Source organism: Priapulus caudatus, unplaced genomic scaffold, assembly GCF_000485595.1.
Source record: "Priapulus caudatus unplaced genomic scaffold, Priapulus_caudatus-5.0.1 Scaffold2995, whole genome shotgun sequence".
NCBI classification, from domain to species: Eukaryota; Metazoa; Priapulida; class Priapulimorpha; order Priapulimorphida; family Priapulidae; genus Priapulus; species Priapulus caudatus.
In genome coordinates, this window is record NW_014580056.1 from 22155 (window position 1) to 32634 (window position 10480).

The following is a 10480-nucleotide window of genomic DNA, read 5'->3' on the forward strand; positions in this document are numbered from 1 at the left end:
AATAATGTGAACATTTAAAACAGAGAATTATTGTCGATTTATTGCATATAACATATGATTAAATAATCAAATATTATATGCGATAAATCAAATGTTATATGCAATAAATCGAATGTTATATGTGATAAATCGAATGTTATATGTGATAAATCGAATGTTATATGTGATAAATCAAATGTTATAATATGTGATAAATCGAATGTTATATGTGATAAATCGAATGTTATATGTGATAAATCAACCATAAAACAATCGAATTATGAAACAAAAAACATGCCATACACATGTACACTGGTCACAATACAAATAAATACGAAACATCTTTTTCATTTCACGTAAGAAATATTAATATCGCAGTATGAAATTGTCTGCATTCCACAGTTTCGCGACGAATATTTAGTTTGATGAATGAAAACCTTTTTCTAAAAGCAAATATCGCACCGATGACAAAACATCTTGGAATAAAGGGTTAAAAGAATAGAAGAGGTAGAAGGGGAGAGAGAGACAACACGGGGCGGGAAGTATCGACAGAGTATGATGCACGTGTGTATTGGAGTGGGGCAGCGTGAATGGGGGAAGAAAGAGAAGGTAGAATACTGAAGAAATGTTGGAAAACTCAATTAGGTACATTTATTCGTACCGAAACATTTAAATTAGAATTATGATGGTAAAATTCCACAACTATATGGAAACCGCACCACTTTTTTTTTGAAAATTATGGTTAATCCTAAAATGTATCTACTCAATTACAGTGACAATTGAATTAATAAAAAATCGCTTTATGCTTTAAAAAACTAAACGTGTAAGTGAAAGTGATACTATTGAAAATAGCTAATTTTCAAAATTTCAAACCACCACTTAAAGCTTGTGCCAACCTGCATAACCTCGGTATAGAAAATTTAAGAAAACTACTTCGACAATTCCGTCTAGTATATTGATATGAAGAAAACTACATCTATTTAATGCTAAGCTTATTAGTTATTATCAAAAGGCCATCATGTGGTACACGTCAATAAAATAACAAGGCGTGTATCGATAAGCTTGGGAAAATACAATTTTTGTGTTGGAACACAATATTTCAGACAATTTTCACACTTGAAATTCTATATTTTACGCACGAATTAAGAGCGATTTGTAATGTTACCACAGATTCGGGGCCGAAATTCTTTATACTTTCCCACGCCATCACTCTGTTCATTGTGCGCCATGTACGCAACATGCCTTACACTGACACACCATCACCAATAACTTATTTCCATTGTGTACACATCATTGATTAACAGGAGGTGCATAAAGCAGTAAATCTGCTACATTTTCCACATTTACACTAGATAACCTTGAAGACTTAAAGTAGCACGTGCACTGCACCTAATGAATTTATACATGCAAAAACTGCTACATGCAGGACGGGAATTGGGGAAAAAAGATACAATTACCGTTTCCATAATCCCTTATAGTACGTTCACATCCATAATCTGACAAAATTGGTATTACATAATTATTATATAGTAATAAAGCATAACGCGAATCCATAATTCATGAAACTCAATTTCAATTTCATTTTCTTTCAATAGGACCAGGTCCATACCGATTTGCTATGTACCTATGTTTTTGTAGCAATGATACAATGAAAGTATCTATCACCAGGGTGTTTGTGGTTCATGTGTCAAGTTTCAGGACCAACACTTAAGCACTCTTGTTAAATATGGCTACCCATGCTAGCTTATAAGGTTGTATACTATTACTGTATTAATATTATAACAACCCTTTCTCTTTTTTTTATAAAAGAGTACTGTCTGCCACGGAAGGACCACTAGTATTTAAAACGATTTTTAATAACTCGCAACTTTTGTTAATAACATGCCATTTCCAAAATATAAATCAACAGCCAATCCAAAAGCTCGCCAGCTTGAGTAATAAAATCAGCTCGCCAATTTTGTAATACCGTTTAACCGTTTTTTGTAACAGAATGTGTTTTCTCAGAAAAGCTGGTGATTTACAAAAGTGGCGATTTCTTATAAAAGCTGTTGATTTATTATTACAAAACTCGTGAGTTGTTGAAGTGAAAGTACTGTCGAAAATGCTGACTGAAAAGCTGTTATGAAAGTGATTCTTACAACATGTCATTTATACAGGATTTACGAATTGAGAAGATACGCAGCACCGTTGATTCCCACCTGAGGGTAGCAGTTCATAAAACACAAGCCTAGAACAAGGCCTAGTGATATAGGTTTATCAAGCCTGCATCACCTTGCACCCTGCACGTCTAGGAATCATATAGAGAATGTTTGATCACAGGGCAGTTTCACTCGGAAGCACACTTCCCTCTATACATTTCCTCGCATTTCGTAGCAGATACATCTACCGGTCTTTTGACTATTATCTAATATCGAGCCACGTACAAATTGCATTTCGCGTAAATATGAATCCCAATAATAATTCAATAACCTGGGCAATACCTGCCTTTATGGCCAATTAAACAATGAATCAGCCCGAGAATTGCAGTGCAGTTACCAAGTCTATGGGAGCCACGTTACAGCTTTATCTTTTGCTAGCAGTCGTACAGAATCTGTTATAACCAAACTATAACCACCTGATTAATTACTGCAGATTTGCTAGGTTACTACTGTATTGCACATTCCTGTACAGCAATCGCTATTACTAGGACGTTGTTACGACGCTTAATACATCACTTTATGCTTAGTGCAAACTTATAGGAAAAGGACTCATTGTAAGTATTTATCACATCATTTTCATCGAATCATAATCGATTCCCTAATTAGACATTAAGATCATCTGCCTGCTTAAGAGCATGTGTCCAACTTATATTATATACTTGTATAACAATTTTCACAGTGCAAACCTAATCGCCCATATGATGGATCGGACGGTTCACTCTGTGATGAAGTTTGTAACGAAGGTAGCTTTGCAGTTGTCCAGCATCCGCGGAGGTAGAGTAGGCTCCACACCAGGGGGCGCTCGCAGCAGGATGCTGCCAAACATCAGTGCCAGGCTCTCCATAACATCCGACTTGTTCCTATTGAAACAGTGCAGATTATAAGTAGAAGAAGCAAAATATTAAAGCCCACTTACCAATGTATCCTTTTGACACAGTGGAGGTTATTATTAAGAGATAGTAGACTTTGAAACCCATTTACCAGTGTTTCACTTTAATACATTGCAGATTTTCAAAGGAGATACTAGACAAGGAACCATAATAATATTTCAGAGTTTGCACATAACTTGGACCCAGCTGTTCAATGCATGTGACCTAGCAAGGAGATTTGTGACAGACTGGTTAAAATGGATGAACCTCGCAACAAACAGCCTACATACACCTACTGTGAGCATACTTGCAGTATGCAAATATCACGAAATGTAATCATTGAGCCAGAAAGAAGTAATGTATATAACATACGATTTTTAAATTTCACACTTTTGTACTGAACAAACATCAAATAAGTTGTTATTAAACCTTCATCAAAGACTGTTAATGAAGACTGGTATCGCTCGGCTATGTCCCGGATGTGTAAACACTGTGTAAACATTCGAAAGTACTAGTTTCGTAAGACTGTTTAGGTTTGCTGAAGAAATGTTATGAAAGTAGTAATACAAATGAGTTGTAGTGAATTTTTGCAACATAGAACGAGCTCACAGTATGTATATCTATGAATTTTGCTGCGAGAACATGCCGTTTTAAAGCGTTTTATGGTTTTTCAGTGTGATGAAGCTACACGTGTAGCTGCAAGCTCCTCATTAGTAGTCTGACTCCTCTGAGGGATTTTGAAAGCCCGGAGAAAACAAACAGCTCATTGGATACTGTTTCTATGACAGTCAAGCTAGACCTATTAATACGTTTTTTCTTTACGTGTGCAGCCAAAGTGAGACACTTCGTTGCTGAGCATTGCCTTTTAGATGGCCTTATCAGGACACTGCTTGGAATGGAGCTGGCTGTCAATCACGCCAGACAGACAGGTCGACTCCGCGACTCGCCCACGCAAACCCTGCAGAGAACAACGCCGCGCACGACGTACCTGTCGACAAAGTAGAGCACGGTTCTGAGGAAGGCCATCAGGTAGCGGAACACGTTGCTGTGGCACGGCGGGAAGGCGGCGACGAGCTGCTCGCACGCGGTGACGTCGCGCGACCGGTCGATGCACTGCTGGTAGTGGCTGTACGGCACGACGGGGTCCGGCAGCGCCTCGAGAAACATGAGCAGTGCCTCTGCAAGAACACGACAGCAACGTCAGCAAGACCAGCGCAACCTGTACACGGCGCGGTTTTAACGGCTTCGGCTATCTACGTGCGTGTTCATTACATCATTATCAGAGGGTGTTTGATCTTGCAGAATCATTGATAATGATGGAAGATGATTATCAGAGGGTGATTGATCTTGCATAATTATTGATAATGATGGAAGATGATTATCAGACTGTGTTTCATCTTGCAGAATCATTGATAATGATGGAAGATTATTATCAAACGGTGTTTGATCTTGCAGAATCATTGATAATGATGGAAGATTATTATCAGATGGTGTTTGACCACGCAGAATTATTGGTAATGATGGAAGATGATTACCAGAGGGTGATTGATCTTTGGCATACTTATGATACATGAGGAAGATTGATTATCAGATGGTGTTGGATCTTGATAATATTTTTTATAATGATGGAAGATATTATCCAGGGCGGTGATTGATCTTGCATAATTATTGATAATGATGGAAGATGATTATCAGACAGTGATTGATCTTGCATAATCATTGATAATGATGGAAGATCATTCACTCCAGTCATTACCCATACTTATTAACACTGGATTGCAGTGAGGAAACAGTGGTTTACATTTCTACACCTTAAGCTAGAGACGACCAAACCCGAATAGGTAGAGTAGGTATGAATTGCACAATGGACAAAACTATTATCAAACAGTACCATAATTCATTGGCAAAACTCCTAACCATAATCGTAGACTAACCATGATCAACAACTGCTATTACAGACTTACCAACCTAAACAAAAGAAAAGGACGTGCTAGCATTAACAGTTAAATATAGGTGTATATAAGGAAATTGAGGAAAAACACAAAACTGGTTGAATCTACACAGCCAAAGCTTATATATGTATTATTTTTTTAAATTCCATGTATGCTAAACACGACATGAGATACATGCATAGTGATTTCTCAACGATAGATTAATTAATTGATTATCAAAAAAACGATACTCATGATCTCTAAGCCTAATAACCAAGCATTCTGCAGTAAAATTTACATAAAATGTAAATAAATATGCAAAGCATAATATAATGGCGTCTGCACGTTATTCAGACACGGTTTGACAGCAGACATTCTAAATGCCAGCTCACACGATGCACTCCTCCACTTTTCCCATCCTCTAATACCTAGTATCCACGTCCAAACCTGATCATTAACCGATTATAATCGATCGCCGATCGACCGAACGCGACCGACGGTCGACCGCGAGACTCCGAGCGACTCGTGACTCGCACGACCGCAAGGCAGCGCGAGGCGTTACCTGCGACCGAGTGCACGCTGCCGGGCAGACTGTCGGCGATGCCCGTGTCCAGCACGTCTCGTATCTGCAGGATCTCCGACGGCAGGCCCGGCTGCTGGAACAGGCTGCCCTCCTGCACGCCGAACTCGTACAGGTGGTTCAGCATCGACCAGATCTCCTTCGGGATGTCGTACGGCGCGTCCGCCGCCGCCGCTGCCGCGGGCGTCTCCGGCGATCCGAGGTCGACGAGCTGAGCGACGGGCACCTCGCGCAGCGGCGTCGGCATGCTGCAGAGCGCCTGCAGCGACGCGCCGAAGCAGCTCGGCACGTAGCGGCCGCCGACCGTCACGAAGATGTCCTTGCCGCCGTGCAGGTGCAGCACGAGGATGTCGTCAATGCGGTCGTCGCCGGCGTTGAGCCGCGCCGCCATCGCCGCCTTCACGTACACCTCGAGTTTCACGTCGCGCTTCTCGCCAGGCATGATGTAGTCCTTGTACGGCGAGATGGACAGCCACGGCTTGCAGTAGCCGGCGTCGTTCGGCTTGCGGATGAACTCAAACTCGACGGGCACCTGGCCCGTGTTGGCGACGATCAGGTACTGCGCGGCGGGCTCGACGAACGCGACGCGGTCAAAGTCGATCTCCATCGTGTCGAGCGTCACCTGCGGCAGGTACTCGTTCTCCAGCTTGTCCAGCTGTTTCATCAGCTCCTCGTAGACGCGCTTGAACTTGACGACGTCGACAACCTTCACGCCGACGTCGAACAGCGCGCTGACGGGCTTGTGGTCGCTGATCATCAGCGTCGGGTGGCTGCGGTAGGTGAGCTGCTTCACGTGCTGACCCTTCCACAGCACGCGGTCACACCAGGCCGGCACGCGGCACTTCTCGCTCGTGTCGTACGTGTCCGAGCCGGGATCGAACTTGTACGTCGGCCGGAACGTGATCGGTCCCTCCTCGTACGTCTTGAAAGCCCTACCCTTCTTCTTCTGTGTGTAGAGTTGGTCGTACTCCAAGAGCTTGGCGAATGCTCCTGGATGGTTGAAAAGAAACAGTCGTTTTTTTATGATATTCACGAAACGTAGTCGTAGGTTTCGTTTAATACATGCAAACTTGATTAATTTTGCACTAACAGAAAACGGTAAACAATCAGAGAAAGAGCCTAAGGCTTTTGGTCAATCGTGCACCTGAAAATGTGATGTACTGTCCTATTATAATCTGAAACATGAAACATGAACCCTTAACACAGATGCATCATCCCCAACCTATCCCACCCAGATGTAATGGGCTACCTTACGCCCTTCTCATGACCACCGCCCACCACACACAGATCTGACTGGATGCGTTAGACCCTCAACACCAACCCCACCCACTGCACCTTCGCCGCACGCCCTGCCGTACATGACACCCTTGCCGCACGCCCCGCCTGCAGAACACCAAACCTTCGTCCCACGCCCCCCCCCCACTGCCGTACACCGCACCTTTCTCCATGAGCAGCATGACCTGGTCGTAGGCGAGCTGGTCGAGCCGGTAGTTGAGGTCGCCGATCCACAGCACGACGTCGTGCTGCCAGATGGGCAGCGGCGGGTCGAAGCGCGCGAATCGCAGCCGCTCGCAGATGTCGGCGTGGTCCTGGTTGCGGCGCTCGCAGTCGTCCGTGTGCGCTGCGAGGTGCGCGTTGACGACGCACAGCGACGTGTTGTGCAGCAGGAAGCGCACGGCGACGCCGCCCTTGTTGCCCATCTTGCCCATGATGCCCGTGCCGACCGTCTCGGCAGCGACCTCGATGACGCGCTCGCGCAGCGGCTCCGCGACGTACGTCACCAGCATCATGCCGACGAGGCGGATCGTGCGCACGAGCGTGTAGGTGGCGCCGCGGTGCAGCGCGTTCGTCACCGCCTGCAGCCACTCATCTTCGCGCGGCGAGTCGTTGAAGAGGAACGCCTCCTTGCTGAGGTCGAGCTCCTGGAAGCCAACGGCGTACATGTCCGGGGGTTCGTCGTCCTGCGGAAAACAAGTGAGCGCCTGTTGTCATACGACGTCGGAACTACCGGTAAGATAAGACGAATGACAGAAGATGACCACTCCTGCCTGGATTCTGTTGTAGATATATGGCAAACTAAACCAATTTGTGCGTCGGGGTTAGAAATGAACTTTCGTTTGCCATGCAGCAAGTACGATGAAAAAGGCAGGCAGCAAATTTACTTTCATTCCAGGCAGGATCTTTAATGCTTTTACTATGGTTTATTGGGAATTCGTTGACAGTAGTGTTTGATGCCGATGTTAAGAGCAGACAGCAAACTGACACATGTAGTTGTAGGCAGCAAAACTGCTTCTTGCTGTCCTTAATTACGAACCCTATGCCTGTCTTTTACCCATTCCCACAAAATTGATGACTTCGCACGACTTCATTACCAAGCATCATTTTTTTAGAGTTCCTCTATTATGATCCTGATTGGCTAGAGCTACTTGTCAATCAATCCAGGCAGAGAGGTCAATTGAATACCACATTTGTTCATTTCATGTAACCGTGATGAGGCACACATTTAAAAGCATGTCTGTTCAGCAACCTAACCATTTTGTGCTGCCCCCTTGGGCACAAATATATCATACTCATGATGAACACATAACACCGGCTATCACATATCGTCGGCAGAAATGGTCAATGCTCTCCATTACACACGGAAGATGTTGTATTCCAAGGTTCTCCCAAGAAATTTCAAAAGGCATGTTGTATGTGGACAGATTTGGGAGGGCCCAGGAGGGGGCTGTACCTCACTTAAAAATTTGTAAAACTTTTATAATGTTCTACGAACAACTGGCTTTGAAGGCATGTCACACCAGAAGTCCTGGGGAGAAACCTGTGTTCCGATGTTCTACACTATATGAAAACACATGCCATGTTCACATTACAACTATAGGAGTGTGAACCGACATACAAGATCATGAAAGCATTTTACCACCATTCACATTACCCGGTGCAAGTGGATCTGCCATGCATGTGAGGCATATCAAGTTTATCGATGACACGTATCGGTGGAGCTAGAACATACCCCAGCTAACCAGGCTTGCAGTGCAACAGACGCCGGCTGCCCATTCACGTTCCACGTACCAGTGAACACTCGAAACGTCTGGATGTCAGTGTATTCATCCTCACGCGTCTCCATTACACGCTGCAATTAAATTTGGTACTAGGTAATTAAATCAGCATTAGCCAATTAAATTGGCTACATAAGCTAACACAATACAAGTTAACCATTTTTAGGTTGTGAATATAATAGTATTCGCTATTCAGGCGTACGTTTATATATATACAATTATTAAATAATAGACTAATTTTTAATTGTTAGTTTTACTATTGCTATTTTTTTTACTTTTCATGACGATTTAGAATTGTTTTTTGCATGCAGCTGTGAGAAAATCTGTGCTGCAATAGCTCATTTCATTTTATGCCATATGCTGTATGAGCATAAATATTTAGATATCAATAATGAGCACTGCAGAGTGGTGATAGAGATTGTCACAATGGAGCCAATTATGAAATATCATTCCAACATAACCCCAAACGCAACTCATCACTTGCACGGCAGTTCGCCAGGCTTCGCCGTCTGCGAAAACCACGAGGGCCTAAAAAATGCTAAAAATGTAATAAATCTGTGTTAGATTCATATATATTGTTACTATGCTTAAGTCATTCCCTACTATTTGGTATAGGAATTTATAACAAACAGTGCTCTTTCTCGATTTGACTTTCGTTTTCGATTCTCAGAATCTCAAAATTTGACGGGGCCGGAAAAAAAGGCCCGTGGACACCGGAAACGGGGCTGTTTACGAAGCTTGGGCCAATCGGCCCGTGGACAGGCGAAGCCTGAGTTCTCAGTGAATAGATCTAAAGCTGGAAAAAGTATATCCGAGGAATTCTCTATATATATGTAATACCTTAATAATACCATCACGACTTCCCATCATGTCGAGTGACGAATGTCGCAGCAGTGGCGTTACTTCTCTCTCCAGTTTTTGTCTAAGGTTACCTCCTGAAGCCATTGCAGGTAGCGCTGACGACTTTTTCAGGCTTGCGTCTGGCACCGAAGTTTGAAAGTTATCCTCAAAGGTGTAAAATGTGCTAGCGGAGTTGCCTGTTGCCTTCGACAAACTCACATGCGAGTGAGGCTGGTTTCCCTGAGCTTGTGACGAACCCCGTATCTCTTCACCACCATAAGGTTTCACCCAGCTGAAGTCTAAGGTTCCATCGCCATACTGCTCGTGACACGACTGAAGCACCCTGTAGAATTCTGCTACGAATGTGTTGCATTCCTGTCCTATCGACATTTCAAATGTATACGTGCAATCATGTTTGACGATTTTGAACTCCAAGTCGGCTTCGACGATACCCAACGGAGAACTTACATCACAGACGACTGCTGCATCAATTCCCACCACCGCCTTTAAGGACAGATCAGAAGCAGTGGCAACCGGCGATTTGTCTATGGCAAAGATAAACAATCCATATTCCCCTTGGTGGTGCACAAGAGCAAGAATCCGGCTAGTCTTTGCCCAGGTGGACAGCTCTGCCACTTGTACACAGACAAGACACCTGTCTGTGTTTAACAGGTTCTGCTGTACTGCCTGTGTTAGATCCATTTCCATGTTGAAAGGCTATATTATTATACTAAACAGAGGATCGAGTCTTGACATCTGTGAAAATAAAAGTTATATTGTAATAGGAATAACAACAAAAGCGATGAAATCTTACTAGTATTAGTGACACAATGAAAGCTCCAGGATATGCTAACTTCTAGCGATAGATAGGCCTAGAATGTAGCATGTTTCAATGCTGTTGGTGCAATAAACAAAATAAAAATTACGCAGTGGCTGGAGGTACGGTAGCCGTCGGTCGTTCAAGCCCCTTTTTTGCGTTAGGGTTAGGGTTAGGGTTAGGGTTAGGATTAGGGTTAGGGTTAGGTTT

The 10480-nt window shown here is 43.5% G+C and overlaps 1 protein-coding gene across 1 annotated transcript; it reads right to left on the reverse strand.

Annotated features, from left to right (window-relative positions):
• Nucleotides 1-322: 322 nt before the first annotated feature.
• Nucleotides 323-10203, reverse strand: LOC106819223 (inositol polyphosphate 5-phosphatase OCRL-1-like). The gene is made up of 6 exons (XM_014823871.1): nucleotides 9454-10203; nucleotides 8568-8687; nucleotides 6996-7518; nucleotides 5540-6547; nucleotides 4035-4224; nucleotides 323-3037 (listed from the first exon to the last, which is right to left on the reverse strand). Exons 1-6 carry the CDS (start codon nucleotides 10159-10161, stop codon nucleotides 2893-2895), a joined length of 2694 nt encoding a protein of 897 aa, XP_014679357.1. The 5' UTR covers nucleotides 10162-10203; the 3' UTR covers nucleotides 323-2892.
• Between the last annotated feature and the right edge of the window lie 277 nt (nucleotides 10204-10480).